Below are 17,953 nucleotides of genomic sequence, written 5' to 3'. Positions count from 1 at the left end.
GAGCGCTGCTGAAGACTAGGTGCCTGATGTCACACTGAACACTCAGCTAAAATACACAGATAACTAATAACACTAATAACTAATAGGTCGGTTCAGGAGTTTGAAAATGTACAAACTGAATATAAAAAATGTGTTGAGTTTGGACAAACCTCCATATGTCAGGTGGTATTATGTTAGAAAGACAGCTGCTGGAGACACTAGAGAGACCTGGGATTTAACATGGGTGTTCGCCTCTTGACATTTTAATGCGGCATCATTCAGAAGATTATTATTCGCGTTCGTTGCCAACAGGCTTCCGTGTCGTGTTTATGCAGCGTCCTTCTAAGCAATCATCAGTCAGTCAAACGGCGTTAGCGTGATGATTTATTTCCATTGATTTGCAGTGAATAAAGAAGGCATTTCTTTGAGTTGATATCATCGTCGGTTCCGCCATGGCTTCTTCTTCTCGTCTTTGCTTCCTGTATTCTAATCTAAACCATCCAGAATGGGGAAAAAACAAAAGGAGATCCCGTTGTGCAGGCTGACACTTATTTATATGATAATGTCTGGGATTATTACGAGGATCTTCCACAACAACTCAAAGAAAGTTTGATTGCTTCCTTTAAATAAATTGTACGTCCTCTATATGTAAAACGACCTATTGAGGATGCAAGTAGTGCAATCTCCAGAGATAAACACAGTGTTTACTCTAAACCTAGTTGTAAAGTAACATGAATGTGGGGCTGAATTCTCCTCTGAAGCCATGGGGAGGATTTCTTGATTGCTTTCCCTGTGTTCGGTTCTACATGAGTATTCTCTTTGGTCGTGAGATTGGTTAGGGTTAGGTTAAGAGTACCAGGGCGAGCCAATCAGTGGCAGAGGAAGGCGGGTCATGCCATCGCCATTCATAGAAAAACTCAATTAATAGTTTTTACTCTCTAGTCTTTTTATGGTTTAAACTATTGAGCTTCAGAGGTGCTGGTAAGCAGATTGTGTTACCTTCAGCCAGGCTAGTTTTGTTTGCAGTTTAAGTCTTTACATATTTACTGGTGAGATGTGAGTGTTGTCACATCTGTATGTAATCACCACGATAGGGATTGCATGTGTGAGAACAAGGCTCCCTTCCTGTGCTTTGCCGCAGACAACAAATCTCTTCGCCCCACCAAGGCAGACACAATTTCCCAATTTTCGCCTACCCTCACATGCAGTTTTTCTGTGAGCAAACAATCAAAACACTCACAGGTAATTTAAAGGTGATGAAGAAAAATCCCACATAGCTCTATAGCCAGATTGAAATTCATATTTAGTATGAAAGGGTTTTGTCATAGAAAAGAGAAAATAATTCACATTTCTTATTCTCTACTCTGAAGGAGCCTTTCCCTCCATTCTGTAAAATAAGCCTTTATACTTGCCACTATCTGAATACAAAAAAAAATGGTATTCACTGGAGTTAAAGGAATTCTTCTTGAATAGGCAAACACTTGTTAGGCTCCGATAGTGAACTATCCCTCAAGTCCAGATCCATACCTTCCCAGAAACACAATGGAAATAAGCAGCAAATATAGACATTTGAATGATGACTTTTTTTCATTCTTTCTATGACAAAATACATTATATTCACGTTTCCATTCATGTACTGAGAATGAGAGGAAACTAATTTGAGATGGTTCTTTATTGGTTTCAAGAGAGATGCAATTGCACCAGCCCAGAGTCTTAGTTGAAGCAACAGATCCTTGATTCATGCATTTCATATGTACAGTCGGTAGATCTACCCCAACGTCATCCTACACAAACCATTGAGACATTCAGTTCACTGTTGTTTAGAATCCAGTTTTTAATATTTAAATGAACTATAAAAAGCACATTAAAACATTTTCTCATTGTAGTTACAAAAATGGGTCACCTAAAGGGCTTCTCATTGCATTCACAGAAGGATTTGAACAGTGGATGTCTAACAGTTAATGTAGTTCTCTCTTTAAAAAATCCCCACCCAAATATATAAACTTAATTGCTTAACCAAGGTATATACAGGGCATAACATCCTTGCATCTTACAGGTTATCAAGAAAGTTTGAGGTATACAACCAAAATAAAAAGCCTGTCGGAAAAATAAACTGAAAAAAACAACAAATAGAATTAAATAAAGGAAAAAATGAATGCCATGATTGCTTCCTACGAGCACCAGATCACAACATTAGTGGGAGATGTTGCCGTCTACATGCTGGTGTGATACTTCCAGCTGTTTCACCTCCGGTCACAAGGGCAAAACAGCAGATAACCTCAAGCTTTGGACTATCAATATATACAAAGGGAATACAGTCTAATTTAGCAATAGAGAATTGTTTGAATGCTCACTTTATTTGCTTTATGACAAATACACAGTATGTGTTGAACAAAAAGTATCATAAATGTATTTGATTGGATGATGTCTTTAACTTACACTGTATATCTTTGAACCAACATTGAAATTAAAGAGCCGGAAGCAGAATCGGATACACATGCAAGTTTTGAAAGTGGATTCAGAAATAACAGTATTGTACAAAATAATAATTACAGTTTTTCTTTTATAATTATCAAAATAAACCTTCTTTCTTAGCACCTCTTTATTTGTGTGTGTGTTTTGAACAAGCACCATTGCAGCACCTAGAGAATGCAGAGAGGAGGTCGCCCGACCCCCTCTTGGTTACTTCTGATTCACCCTCCTCTGCCACAGGTTCAAATGTCCTTCACCGTTGCTCCATAACGTGGTTAAGTCATGTGGTTCGAGCCCTACAAGGGCAACAAGTATTTTCCTGGGTTACACGTACATACATGGAAAGACATGTTTGCTACACCATCTCTTATTCAAAACTTGCATGTGGCATAGAAAAGGGTGGGGGGGCTAGAAATGGGGTTTGGTGGTACCCAAAACGTCTCAACTTGACTTTCTTTGCTGGCCCCATCAAGTCCTTTTTTTTTTTCTTCTTTTTTTCTTTTTTCTTTAGCCAAGGAAGCAGACGGGCCCAACTTCAAACCCAAACTTCTGGTTAGGATCCCCAAAGTCAGTCAACATGACATCGATGATGGGAACCTGATCGATTTTGAGAGTATTAATCTCCATCACAGTCTTTCCATAGCCCTTCCTCGTCTGCAACAAGAAAGACACGGACACACAGATGCAGAGGAACCAATTAGAAACGCAAATGCAAACGCACGCATCACTGTCACATGTTTCTAACTGCTCGACACCTTTTACTGGGTGTTCATGCTGATCATTCAGGGCAGTCCGCTCGCTTTAGAGTCGGGCTTTTCACAGGCGAATGCTGTCATCGGCTACAATAAGAGTTTCCAGCTCTACCTTGTGTCACCACTAACGTGACATCGTTTCAGGAACATTTGTTCTCGGGGCTTACCGCACAACCGTCTGAGAGGGCCTTGATGTAAGGGTTATTGTCGTAGGACATCTCTTCATCGTTGGCACCCAGGAAGCGCAGCGCCTTGTTGTAGCTGTCGCTGGTGGCGTCGTGCCACGCCACAGACTGGTGGCAGCTGTAGGTGAAGTTTTGCCTGGCAGAGGCTGTCAGTAGTCTGAGGAAGGTCATCTGTACCATGTTGATTGAGTTTCCATCCACGTCAACATAGGAAAACTGTTGGTGGGCAAAGAGAGTGTAAGAGGTCAAAGGAAAGAAGCAATCATGAGTCACTTAACAGTTGGATGTTATGTATAAAACACATGCATATTTGAAAAGAGGTGTGTAAAGACATGGAGAAAAATTTGCTTTGGGACCCCATAAGGTTTTGTTTTTTTATATGTTGCAATTTTGACACATTTAATAATATAAATAAACTTAAGAAACAGCGCTCTGTGGAACAAGCCACCCTGGCATTGCAACTCCAAATTGTGTACGTTTTGAGATACTTATTTATAACACTAATAACGGCCTCGCTGGCAAAATAAGCCTGTGAGTCCCTCGGCTGTGCTCCATATTTTAAGTATGATTTGACCAACAGACTGTTCACACCAGTTCACTGGAGCATGCAAAGCGACCGGCCGGTTTCAGGGCACCAAGTGGTGACTCTGGAATCTCCAAAAACGATCAGAGATAATTCCCAAACAGCTGTTATTTGGATTAAATGACCACATATTGCGAAACTAAGTGGTCACTTTCTCGCATGAAAACATCTTAAAAACGTAATTAACAGCTTTTATTAGCATCAGTCTTTCTGAAATAAAAGTGTTAACTATTAATAGTAAAACTCCTAATACCACACAGTAAAATTCCTGCGTTCCAATTTCTACTTTATTTGTAAGTGCCTTGGGGGCCTTTTGTAAGTTATCTCTGTGTACAGTGAGTTTATTAGTTTTTAGAATAAGTCAATATGTTTCATATCTAAACATCGGAATAAATCTTTTGGAGCCCTTCGGGCCACAGGCAGTTGCTTCATCTGAACCTGAGTGTATTTCACCGATGAAGGAACTTTGTATAATATATATATATATATATATATATATATATATATATATATATATATATATATAAAGGTATATTGCTGAGGACCCAAGGAGGAGTGTGAAGTTGTTTGTATGAGCGCTTCTCGAGACCCCACAGGCCAAGCACTTGGCCGTTCTGAATCATTTTTGATATATAAGCATTATATATATATATATATATATATATATATATATATATATATATATATATGCATTTGTTAGATCTCAAATAGCCAGCTTTGTATCTACATGAGCATTTGGCCTCATTAATGAAACATACAGCAAGATGAAAATACCTAGAATGCCTTGTGGAGTTCATGTAAAGAGCTGAAATTCAGTAAAAAAAATAATTCTGAAGGATTTTGGGTGCCAGGGAGAATTTGAATATAATTTTGTAAATTAGATTACGTCTGTAGTTTATTAATGCTGTAGGCAATTAAAAGATTACAATTGTATTTCTACGAGAAGAAGCAGTTGATATCCCAATGTTCCTTTGTACTATTAAGAGTATGTACTGGCCCAAATAATATTGAAATAATGTTGGAAAGGAAGAATTTACATACGACAAACTGGCTAATGTAAAAACACCTGTAACAATTAAACAGAGTGTTTGCAATGGATGAACAGTAACCATGGTTCAGTGGCTCATAGTTACAAGGTAACATTAACCCACATTGCAGTATTTCTATACTTAGGCATCATTTAGTCTTGTGGTGCTTTAAGTCTTACATTGTCAACTGTATTATATCTGGAGTCTTCCTCATTAGGTTGACCGGTAGTATAGAAAACACGAGTATAGCACCGTGTGTTAAGTAGAGAAGAATAACAGGGTTTTCAAAAGGCTGTAAAAGCTACGCAGATTATTGTTTTGCTTGGTAATTAAATACCACATGTACAGTACAGCACTTTGTGAGTGGTAGTTTAATAGTCCACAAATGTAACAGGATATTATTAAGTCTCAGTTCAATCAGTGTTAACGTCTTTTTCTTAAATCTTTTGGAACAAAGCTTGAATCTAGAGTAACAAGAGGTCAACAGAACCCACATGACCCCGACTGGAACATTGCCTTTGAGTGAACTGTGTCTGAATATGTACATTGAAAGAGCGACCAGGAGATGTACTGTATGTCTCATGTTCTGTCACAGTCAGTCTTTAAAAGCCTCGTCTCTGTTGAAATACAGCAGCGTGACACCAGTTTGATGCAGTCGGGCGAAACGTGTTTCTTTAATTTCTGACTACAAGAAATAGTAGCTGATGTTTACTGAGATGATTTCAAGTGTTCAAGTGCAGAGAGGAACCTACTGGAATGTTAAAACAGTGAACTGAATCCTCTGTAATGTTTTATTGATGCTTTCTCCTTTATAGGAAACAGGCTACGAATTGTAATGAGTTGTGATGACAATAACTGAAAATGAGGCACGAGTTCAAAAGGATGCAGATTATTTCCACTAAGCCAATCTTGTTCGTATTAAAAGCATAGCCCTTGCCTTATGAACCACTAGGCAGTTTGGGAGTTCTTTATGGGAAGCAACGTTGGGTCACTGCATCACAATTTCATGGGTGGTGCTGCTGTTTGAGTCTATAAGCAGCTGCAGTGTCCCTGCACAGGTGCAGTACATAGGAGAGGAGGAGCGATCCATTTAGTTTAGCACCGAGTCGAGTTGTTTCTGTTTTGCAAGATAAACTGAAGGTTGGAGAGGAAAAAAAGACTTACTATTTTACCACGCTTAAATTCACTGAACCATGTCCCAGGGACTTCCTTGGGCCATGAAGATATTCTGACCTGTGGAACACAAAACCAGACGGGGCAGATTAACACAAGACTTTATTTATCATGGGCATTATATTTTCTTAGGAATTATGATGTGAACATTAAATTGTTGTAGAAAGCTAAGCCTAAAGGGCAGCATCAATGTGTGTCATCTGGGAGCAGAAGATAAACGTGTATCATTTTAATATCTTCGAAATATTGTTTTCACAAATTTCATCGAGTCAAATCATTCTGTAGTATTGGCCTTTTGGTGTCGTTAGTGCTGTTTACATAACCGTGAATATCAAATCTGTACATTAGCCCCGCAGCAAAACTAATGGGTGCCTTTGACAACTTCATCCTCGTGCTGTGCCGTTTGTTGATGGGCTGGTTTGACATCACGACTTAATATTTGATGAGAAATGAGGATTAGAAACAGGCAGTTATGAATCTTGTGGATACAAATCCAAAGTCACTTACTCCATTCGACTTCTTATCTGGATAGATGCAGGTTTCGCCCCCGGCGGTGAAGTTACAGTAGACTTTGAAGGAATCCCCAGAGCAGCCTTGGTTTGGATCAATCCAATATTCGCCTACGGAGAACCAAGCACACCTCAAACACCCTGTTCTACTGGCGTCCGCAGAAAATGGATTCAAGAATTTAAGTGTGCTAGGATTTCTTGATCCTTTGTGAAATTCTGCTTTAAAGTAATTTACTGCTCATTGTTATGGCTTATACACAGCTAGATAGAATATCATCATGCCTGAAGCTGGGTCTAATTTATGTGCAACAATTTCTGACTAAACATTGTCCTCAACAGTAACATGAGGGAAGATATCCATACTGCTGTAAATGAAAACCTTTTATCAGTCTCACTAATCCACTTTGCATGTTGAGCACCCTTAATAGTACTGAGAAAACTGATGGCCCAGAGGTCATCTCAAATGACTTAATCAATCTTCAGACATTAGGCACATATTTACCAAAATAGACAAACCAAAAGACACCAAAGCAAAACTGGTAAATGTTCTAACACTGATGAGTCCAATCTTCTCTCAGTGTTCTCAATCACTGCTTTCTACAAAAAACGTTGGTCTTTCACTTGAGTATCAAAAACAGGTGTCTTGACTTTGAGAAAAATGGAGAGAATCTCTAGTGTCTCATTTACTGAGGCTTATGACGCCCTGCTGCAGCCGGACTTTGTGATTTACACAAAGAGGGCTGTGTTTCATATACAATTTCTCTTTCAGCATGCCTTTACTTTCACATCAAACCCTCCTGCTATGACTTAGCTTACCATCAGGGAACTCTGGGTGGCAGAGCTGCAGATCTTTGCATGTCCTGGCAGGGTTGTTTTGTGTGCCCATGGGGTATTTCATGCGTTCGATATCCTGTTTGAGGTTGTTGAGTGAGCCGAAGATGTCCTCCATGCCCTCGCCGTAGTCCATGATTGCAGCGGCTGCGTCTGACTGCATGTCTCTGGAGCGCTTGTTCCTCTTGGACGACCGGATGGGCAGTGGCTGGATGACTTCACCTGGCGGGCCCTGGAGGGTGTGGTGGGAAAAGCGGTTTAAGATTTCATACCAAAAGACTGACCTTAGATGTTGTACAATGCTACAGTACTGTGAACATTACGGTAGTGGTCTTTAATACTCACAGGAGGACCAGGAGGACCAATTGAACCAGTGTCTCCTTTTGTCCCAGCAGGCCCCTGGGATAAAACAACATGCATAGAAACATGTCATCTCAGACAAATCCAACATACACACAGTGACACAATGCCTTTAAAAACACAGATAGTACTCACACTTGAACCCTTGGATCCTTTGGGACCTTGAGGACCCTGCAACACATAGGACATAATAATAAGTCCTTCTGTCAGTGTAGAATCTGAATGAAAGGTTGAATCAGTAAAGGACTTACAGGCAGACCAGGGGAACCCGGGGGACCGAGAGGACCGGAGGATCCACCGATACCCTGTGAAAAGAAGAGATGAAAGCAGAAGTCAGATATATAACAAAGAATCAGAGGATACAGAAGTATTGTTGTGAGCCTTGTAAAGAGAAAGCTAGATTGTACTGGCAAAGGACCAGTGTAGTATATAGTTCTTTAAAGTTAGATATGTATAAATAGTGTATGAGATGAGCAAATGCATAATGAGCTTTTTTCATATGGATGTGTTTATTTTAGCAATCAATAAAAAGGCCTGTGATATGCCATTTCTTTGAACCCAGCAATTCACAATCTTATGGCTTAATTTCCTCAGGAAATAAAGTCAAACAATATGAGGCCTATTTTCAGTCCTTAAAATAGAAATGTTAAACTGAGTGAAAACCTTTTTTAAGCCCTTGTGCTCTGAGAAAAGGGGACGTTAGGATTTCATTAGGCTTAATGTCCAGCTTCTTAATCAACGCATCATCTTAAATCACTAATCCAGGGAAGTGCAAAGGCCACAGCAGGACAGAACAGCACATTCAGTTGTTCTGAAATGTTTATTTCAAATGGATTATGGCTGTCATAAGTCCTTTATTGAGACTGAGCTTCAAACCTTCTGTCGGTACCGATTTCTGGCTCAGTGGTTGAGAACAATATCTTAATTCTATTGAAAAGGAAACTCCTTTCAGTGTTTTCCACAATGCAGGTATATTATCATAGAACATAGATAAACATACATGGATCATAATGGAAGGAAGTTTTACAATGAAAATATGTGTTAACAGTGAAGGGGAGACCAAAAGTTAGCATCAAAACCAACAGAAGGTTTGTTCTTTGTGGACATTGTGAGGGAAGAGATCTGTGGTAACACCTCTGGCCTCAGTGGAGGGGCAGGAGGTGGAGGGCAAACGGAGTATTAACTACTTACACCGTCACCTTTGCCACCTGGAGAACCTTGGGGCCCGGGCAAACCTCGGTCTCCCTTCTCTCCTTGCTCACCAGGTGGTCCGATCAGGCCGATCAAACCTGGATGACCCTGAAGGACACAAACAGTTGAAGTTAACAGATATTGTCTCTTTGTTTACGACATGGGCACAAACTGAGATGGGCATGGGAGGCTGTGAAGAGTATAATTGAAATGTCTCAAAATAAAAACACAATGCTCACAAACAATTTTACGACACAAAGATGGTGACTTTGGAATAGGCAAGCTCTCCTACCGGGGCCAATCATTTGACAGCATTAAAAACGCGCTACTCGTGCCTCTATTGTGTGCTTTTAAACTGCTCTCTCTCAAGCCATCATGTCAGTGTGTGGGAGGCAATTTAGATAGAGTAATATGTGCTGTCTGAATATTCTTTGCAGTTATATTTCACCAGCAAATTTGACAGTGGCAGCGAAGAAGAGAGCAAGATTTGACGGATTAGAGTGATACATCACATTTAGCTGCATATTCAATCCCATGGAGGGTTCTTCTCTTACGGCAGCTGTTGCAAAACCACATTTTTTTCTGTTGACATTTCCTAAATGTTAACATAAGCGCTATTATAAACGCAGCATTGTAATTCTAAAAGATGTTTTGCTTGTGATCAATTGCAACTGTGGGAGCTCTGTGCTCGTGATGGGCAGCCTTGACTGGAGTCTGAACTTAGATCACGGTCCCAATGTTCCTTTCACTGCATTCATGTTTTTCATGTCAGTTTGCAGTCCGACACAAGCAAAGAGGCTACGCTCACCTTTTCACCTTTAGACCCGGGGTCACCTTTCAGGCCAGGAAGACCAGGAGGACCCTAGACAACAATAGCAGAAGTTACAAATCCATTTTGCAGAGAAAAGAAAAGAAAAGAAAAAAAGTATTCTGGACAGGGTGCTGAAAATAAGGAGAGAGAAACACGAACAGGGAAAATAGAGGCATGAAAATCAAACTTTATATTGAGAGAAACAGATGAAAACCATCCATGTATTACACATATGACTTATACAGTCCAGCTTTCTATGGTTAACCTGACTGAAGTACTCCACCTCTAGCTGGATGGATAAATGTGAGCAAGAGGGAGAGAGGAAGAGAGATATTATAAAATACTAACCATGGGACCAGGTGGGCCATCTTGTCCTGAAGAGCCGGGCAGTCCTTGTTCACCCTGTGAAAAGCCATTCAATTGCAGTGAGCATTATAGCCTGCTGTATTTTCTCTGGCCTGCCATTGATTTGCTGTGCTCAGCATGATGATTAATAGCCCAAACAGACAAAAAAAGAGTGCTGGAATAAACAAGCCAAACTAATGTGTAAGCCAAATGGGTGTATTGATTATTCCATGAAGTCTATCATCGTACCTTTTTGTGTGTACCCTGTGGGTGTGTGTGTTGTGTGTTTGAGAGTGGCGCTGCATGCATATGCAGTGTGTCACAGGGAAAGATCGCTGTTGGAGCTCAGACTTACGACAGGACCGGGGATTCCACGCAGACCCTCTGGGCCGGGCTTTCCTGAAGGGCCCTGGGGTCCAACCGGTCCGGTTTTACCTGCTGGGCCCTCGGAACCTGCCTCACCCTGTGTACACATGTTGTGAAAGCATGACCCAGGTTGAACAAATACAACAACATTTAGGAGTTTAAGCTTATTTTACCTGGCTGAAAGTAGCGTACACCTGACATATTAATTGAATGCATTTACATCAAAGCTGCTGTTGTTTACTGATATTTTGAGAAGCTTTATCTAGTGATAAACACATTACAACTTTGAAACAAATACATCAGTCAAATAAACAGAGCGAACCCTCTAGAGCTAGATGCCACTGACAATGGTATTTTAGGTTATTTACAAATATATTTGTAAAATAGTATTTGTCACGCTTGTTAATGGTAAGGAATAAAAAGTCTTCTTGTACCACTTCTAAACTCCGTATCACATAAAGATCACTTGATATGTGTCAGCTTTCCTTTGGAGCCTATCTTGGTCTCCAAGAGTATTCGTATCGGAATTCAGCGGAAGGCTGCTTTTAGCTGTAAATGATGCTGAGAGAGTATGCGGTGTGTAGACCGGGAACATGGGGACAAGTAAACAAGAGCCGGATTCATCAAATGAGGTTCAGAAGAGGCACAACGACATACGGGGCTACATCTTGCTATGCTTCTATTCTAGGTTCATGATAACAATGAGAATGGCCTCCAGCTGACTGGAATCGGAAATAAGTCAACATTCAAAGACTAGACAGAGCTCATGAAAATAAGATATTGAGTTTGAGCTGCAAGGTTTGTACAGAGTGCAGTCTGAAAGCAAAGTGGTCACAACTACTTCTCTGAGATTATTACAACCACAGCTGTGAAGCTGTCTTTTGGAATTTTGAAGATTCAGATTTTCATTAAGGGATTCTTTCAATGCAAAGTATATAAACAGTTCACAATACTAACATACCAAGGTAGTATTGTGTCGTGAAAAATGCAGTTGTACATCGATCGACCAGATTAACTGAGAAGAGAGGTGTGTTTTTGTAGTAAATGTCATTCATATTCAGCGTGCACATGCTGGTGCTGATCGATTCTGCCCATGCACGAAGCAACAGATCATATAAATATATATATACATATAGATTTAGACACTGATGAAATAAGGAGATTGGTGTAAAACATGTGCTCACTCAGAGGAACTTCATCTGGGTCTGATTCAGACTAAAAAGAGAAAGGCATGATGACTCTGAATACACGTGATCTCGACTGTTTTGACAGTCGTGACATTAAGCCGGAGCCCACAGCAAGAAACAAGTGCATCTTAGTTCAGTGTTTATTTCCTGCATCCATGAATCTCAATCAAATCTAGGGTGGAAATTGAATTACTTCTGCGTTTTGTGCTTTTAATTCAAATGGGGGAACAATGTGGGCACGGTGAGCCCCCACAGGACTGTGAGACGACTGCACTTGTGGCAAAGAGGAGTTGATTTGGTTACCTTGGCGCCTTTCTCTCCTTGCCTGCCCTCTGCACCAGCAGCCCCCAGGGGCCCCTGAGGAGGACAACAGGACACTGCGTTAGCATTTCAACACAGCATCAACACACACTGACTGTACACAACAACACGGTACAAACAAAACAAAAGTGAATGTTCATCGTTGACCTTCCACAGTATTTTAGAGGCTCACACATCAGTAAGCAGCAAAAAAAACAACCTGGATCAGCACTAATGAAGCGCCTCGGTACCCCAGTGGTTACAGGGCATTCTGTATAACCGCGACGCCCTTGGTTCGATTCCAGCCTCGTGACCTGTGTAGCGTGTCATATCCCTCCTACTCCATTTCCAAATGTTCCTCTGTCGAATTAAGGTGGAAATGTCAAAAAAATAACTCTGTTGAATTTTTATTAGATTTCATATTGAACAATTGTCTTGCCTGATAAGTGCTTGGTGGACGCTGTCTTGAAACAGATGCCCTTGAATCTGCACTACTTCAGTTATCAAGATCTATTTGAGTGACTTAGACTCGTCCTCCCACATAAACACACACTCCCGCAGTGTAGCAATGTGCGAATACACACAGCCTTTTTCAGGCATACCAAGGGTCAGCAGGTCGTCTTTTCTGACAGCTTTCAGGCCCACAACAATTTCTTTCAACTCCACCTCCAGTCGTCCCTCTTCAAAAAAAGAAAACAACTCTCCATCCACATTCCATTCTCATCTTAGCTGATGGAAGCCTGAGTGCTATTGACTGAAAGGGTATGATGTGAGCTCGCGCCCCGTGCTCGGAGGAGCTTTCATCTTCTCCTGATGTGTACCTCCTACTGGTGAAGAAGAGGCCGGATCTTGATCAGCACAAAGAGCCATTTCAATTGTGGCGCCACATCCAGCGGCTAGAGTAAACGTGTAGGCGCGTTCATCGTGATCAGGTTGCCACGGCACCTTTTGTTGGCTCTGCAGCAACAGGTGTACGACACACACGTTATCGCTGTTCTTAGTTGCATAACATTGTCACCAGTTTCTTAGATACAATGTAAATATTTAAATGAAGTAGTGTATGAATGTTCTTAATTGTTGAGTGTGAATCTTGTTTTCTTTTGCATTATGCTTTGATGCTTTTAATGGTTTTATATGAAGCACTTGAAATGTGCTATACAAATAAACACGCCTTGCCTAGTGACCTTAACCACCCAAAAGCCAGATGAGGTTAATAACTTTTACATATTTATTTTTTCAAGAAACAAAGTTCAATACATATCCAGTATTAAGGCATTAGCCAGTCAGATTGATATAAAAGGTACTGCTGTGCTAAATGGACTTATTCAGAATCAGAGGCTGTGCTGGAGACATTCAGGGATTGTTGCAATTTTCTACAGGCAAAATGCTGCGAAGACACAAAAAGAGCCAACAGATCCTAAACATCTCTTGCTGTGGAATTATGTATTCAAAGTAGCAACCAGCCTGGATCATCTTAGGTCCCTTTCTTTCTCTCAGAGATTAAAGACCTTTGGGTGATAAAATAGCCCTTTTCATTACATAATCCCCAAGCCATTTGGTGCAGCAGATGCTGATACCATGCTAAATATTGAGAATGTAAATTCCATTGGGCATATTAGAAAAGCAATCAACCGTGGTTTAAAAATGCATGACATGTCGTTCTTTGAAATGCAGTCAGTCACTTGAGATTGTGACTTTTCTTTCAAATTCAGGAGAATAGCTGCTCATTTTCATGTGGACTTGGAGCTTCACATCATATTGGAAATATGTTAATGTTCCACACCAGATGCGTGCATTCAAAGAGTAGCTTACTGGCTTTGATATTTCACTCAGTTATCTCAACCTCATCTTGCAGGATACTAGATAGAGTGAGAGAGGACATCATAGAAACATTGCTGTGTCCAAAATATTATATTACTCCCTTCTAACTATCCAGGGAGTTGTATGTGGAGGACTGTATATGTCTCTTTCCTTGAGGAAGGAAGGAAGGAGCAACAGCATGAGCTCACGCTGACGTTGTCAATGTGGGGCATATTTACTTGGCTGTTTGTGTTTACTTTGAGTCCACTCTGTATGGTATAATATACGATACATTACACTATATAATGAGTATTGAGGGATTTTGGACAACTTTAACTTTCAATGTGACAAAATCTTTGTTTTGGGATTCGTAACCTTGACACGTTAAAGTAGACACCCGGTTCCTCTGGTAGAGATGATGGTGATGATAACCACATTACAATAAAGGTTTTATTTTATTTCCCCGCTGAAGCCCACCCTTCTCCCCTCATAACTTCTTACCAACTTGACCACGTCCATGTTATGCCTTTGTTTTGCTCTGACTGTCAGTCAAGCAGCCATGGATCAATAATGTGTCAGACTTGTTATATCTCTCTGGCTTTCTTCCCACTGCCCTCAATGAGTTTGGAACCCACGGCTCATTTTTTTCCTGCTATTTTTCCTTAAGCTTTTTTTTTTTTTGCTAAGATGAAAGAAAAAAAGAAAAAGATTGATGATTTTCACATCCTGCCATTCATTCCGCGATCGGCTCCGAGGGAGGTTTCTTTGCAGACAGGACAACGGCTCTTGACCCCTTAAATCTCCCACTTTGTTTTCCCCACTCTTCTTTTAATGAAAATGAATCTCTCCTGCGTTACTGCCAAGATTGAGTTGTTGAGGAGGAGTTGTTGCAAAGCAAGGCAGGATACCGGTCTCTTGGCTATGAAGCCGGAGAACAATGCCAACAGATGCACACTCTGTTTTAAAAAGGGCCGAAGACATTTCACATGGCCTCGTTGGGTCTGGATTAGAACACTAACGAAAGCTTGGGTCAGCAAGAGCTTTCATATCAAAACAGCTCACTCTTGCAACGATGCAATGCCACCAACGGGGACCATCTGACTGGCCTATCTTGGGATGTTCAAATAAAATGCTGCAGTACTCTTAGTTTTAATGGTCACAGACTTACTCTCTTGCCAGGTGGTCCAGGTGGGCCAGCTTCTCCTGATGGACCTGGAGGTCCCTGTAAACAAGCAGAGAGACAGGAGATGCAAGATGCCATTATAGACAATAAAACAAGTTGTATTAACAAATGAGTCGGTGCTGGTATGAATGTTGATGAGAGAGCAGCATGCTTTGCTAAATCTTTCGTGATGTCTGCCAAAAGGACAATTACGCACAGAGCATATTGACATCTGGGGAACATTCCACCCCGGGAGAGTCCAGAAGAGTTAAGCCAAAACCAAGAGTCACTGCACTGCCTGAAATAATACGTATTGTGATTCCTGACACACTCTCATCCAATTATCTCGGAGTTAATTGCAAGCAATCAAACAATTTTTTTATAATTTGCATTTGTAAATATTTGGCTGTACTGATAAGTGAAGGCACAGTTATTACGCTGCCTTATAGTTTGAGTACACAGATAGATGGGAATGCAAATAACAGGAGGATAGATATGTTTTCCTTTCAAAGAACAATGAGCCATTATAAGAAGTTTTAATATACCGTCCAAGCACAATTTCCCACTGCAGCTTTTCAGCATGCATAAACATTTAAAATGAATTCAAAATTAAAATATGCAACATTCATGCAGTTGATCAAATATTTTCTGTTATTCTTTGGCAATAGCACAAGCTCATTGACATTCATGAACGTTAATAAGAGATGTGATTAATTGCGCCCTACAAGGCTAGCACATTATTGTTTGGCTTTATTTCTAATCAAAGTTAAGTCCATTTATCCTACATCCAAAAGTATGGAGTAAATATAATGCAGAGCAATTTATATACTGACTATACTTATTTACTTTACTACACTTTTACAGCAGGCAACATTTTGTTGGACTACTATAATATAAAATAAATGACACATTCATACTCATTCGTGAAAAATAGCTGATTGTTATGATAATTACATTTTATTAGGTGTTTGTAAAGTGCCCCTCAAGTGAACCGCATAGAACACATGACGTGTACTCATGCAATCATTTGTTCAGTCTAAATAATGTGAACATACAACTTACCGCCTGACCGGCCTCACCATCCTCTCCTTTCTCTCCTGATTCTCCATCAGTGCCCTGTAAGAGAGAGATGTGCTGGTTAGATGATGTCTGCCCCATATAATAGTTATCTTATCTTTAACCATCATACTGTTTCATTTATGAATGAGCAAAAATCTAAATAATTTTCTGTGCATGGGCCTATATAGAGTGAATATTGCTTAAAGATGTCATACTTACAGCAACACCTGGCTCTCCAGGTGGACCAGGGTCTCCGGGGAATCCAACAGGTCCCTTTAATGGAGAGATATGACATCAGTGTAACAACATAAACAGGATACAGGTATTAAGAACATGAATAGGAATTTAGACAGTGATTTAGTCCTGGTGCACCTGGTAACAACCGTTGAAAACAATTTGATGTTGCAAATCCATGAGAAAAAGCGTCACTGGATGCCATTACCACGCAGGCATAAAATATAATCCATCCCTCAACAAAAAGGCTTTTAAGTTCTTGTGCTATGAATGTGCTAAAATAACATTGCCAGCCTTGCAGCCCGTGGGGGACATTTCTTTTAAAGCAGTACATTTGAGCCTGTTAGACAGGGTGATAGAAACCTTTTTGTTCTGATTTTGAGAGTATTTGGCGGACTTACAGGGTTGCCCTTTGGACCGTCATCTCCAGGTGGTCCTTTGGCACCCGCAGGTCCAGCAGCTCCAGGGGGGCCAGCCTCTCCTTTCTCTCCTCTCTCGCCTTTCGGTCCCTGTAGTGATGGGGGGAGGAGCCATTCTGTACATCAGTACAGTACCACAGGGGGCAGCAATAACATTGACGTGTGGACAAATGCTGCTGAGAGCGATTGGATCCGAAGCTGATGTCAGTGTGTGTAACAAAGGACAACAACTCTGGATGGTCAACAGTGCTGATGTGCAATGAGACTGAGGCGTGTGTTTCTGCACCATGATGTGATGCTAATGTAGCTCCACAGCAGCTTTGCTTCGGAAGAAATTCAGCCGATTCTATGAAATGTGATTTGGTGGATAATCGCCAGATGAGTTGAATATGAGATTGTCCCGTATTTCCCCAATTGCTGCCATTATTTTACGCTGTCAGCTTTTTCTGTTGCACTCGGTGGAAACTTCTTACAGGATGACAAAAACAAGCTGGAGTTTGTCTACTGTATAGCTTTAAAGCCACATTAAATATCTGGCTAAAATTAACATTTTAATCACTGTTTAAGCATTATGCATTTGATGTTTTTACAAAAGTGTTTTACTGCTCTTTTTACAGTATGGTAACATCCACTTAACAGTGTATCATCCCTTATTGTATATTCATCCTTCATGTAGCTTAATGCATGTCTCGTGTCTGTTTGTCTAGTGTTTATCAGTATTGTGTGCAGTTTTCAAATGGACATCAGCTTTTAGCTATATTAAATTATAGAAAAACGTTATTGCAGCAATTGTGTTGAATATTTTACATGGTGCCTAACATGATTAAAGTAAATACAAGTTAAATTCAAGTAAAGGATATTTCATTTAATTAAAACATTTTTCATTTCCATTTCCATTTGTTAGTAGTAACTAATACAAAATGATGCCGACACTATATTGTAGTAATATAATTGTCCCAGTGCCATCAGTACTAAATGCAACACTTGTAAGAAGACAACATAATAATAACTGAAAGGCATTGGCATCAGATGTGCTTATGATGAGGGACTTAAGCTGCACACTGACTTTGAAAATGTCAATGACACCAGCAGTGTGATGGGAACTAGCAGGGGACATTATGAATGCTTGTAATCACGCTCCTCTACCACTCCCACTGGAGATGGGCCATCTTTTCAATCTGCTGTTGTACCTCGATAGTGATAAATG

The 17,953-nt window shown here is 40.4% G+C and overlaps 1 protein-coding gene across 1 annotated transcript in view; it reads right to left on the bottom strand.

Moving 5' to 3' along the window:
- Positions 1–1,709: 1,709 nt before the first annotated feature.
- Positions 1,710–17,953, bottom strand: part of col11a1a (collagen, type XI, alpha 1a) — a 73,256-nt gene continuing 57,012 nt past the window's right edge. Inside the window, exons 52-68 of the mRNA XM_034560584.1 lie at positions 16,729–16,836; positions 16,313–16,366; positions 16,097–16,150; positions 15,041–15,094; positions 12,076–12,129; positions 10,575–10,682; positions 10,223–10,276; positions 9,872–9,925; positions 9,064–9,171; positions 8,124–8,177; positions 8,008–8,043; positions 7,858–7,911; positions 7,498–7,744; positions 6,680–6,792; positions 6,164–6,232; positions 3,371–3,604; positions 1,710–3,105 (exon numbers count right to left, since the gene is read on the bottom strand). Coding sequence (XP_034416475.1) covers positions 2,959–3,105; positions 3,371–3,604; positions 6,164–6,232; positions 6,680–6,792; positions 7,498–7,744; positions 7,858–7,911; positions 8,008–8,043; positions 8,124–8,177; positions 9,064–9,171; positions 9,872–9,925; positions 10,223–10,276; positions 10,575–10,682; positions 12,076–12,129; positions 15,041–15,094; positions 16,097–16,150; positions 16,313–16,366; positions 16,729–16,836 — 1,602 coding nt within the window. The 3' untranslated portion in view covers positions 1,710–2,958. The remainder of the gene's footprint in view (positions 3,106–3,370; positions 3,605–6,163; positions 6,233–6,679; positions 6,793–7,497; positions 7,745–7,857; positions 7,912–8,007; positions 8,044–8,123; positions 8,178–9,063; positions 9,172–9,871; positions 9,926–10,222; positions 10,277–10,574; positions 10,683–12,075; positions 12,130–15,040; positions 15,095–16,096; positions 16,151–16,312; positions 16,367–16,728; positions 16,837–17,953) is intronic.

Source organism: Cyclopterus lumpus, chromosome 20 (assembly GCF_009769545.1).
Source record: "Cyclopterus lumpus isolate fCycLum1 chromosome 20, fCycLum1.pri, whole genome shotgun sequence".
Taxonomy (NCBI): domain Eukaryota; kingdom Metazoa; phylum Chordata; class Actinopteri; order Perciformes; family Cyclopteridae; genus Cyclopterus; species Cyclopterus lumpus.
This window is presented reverse-complemented; position numbering and strand designations above follow the sequence as displayed.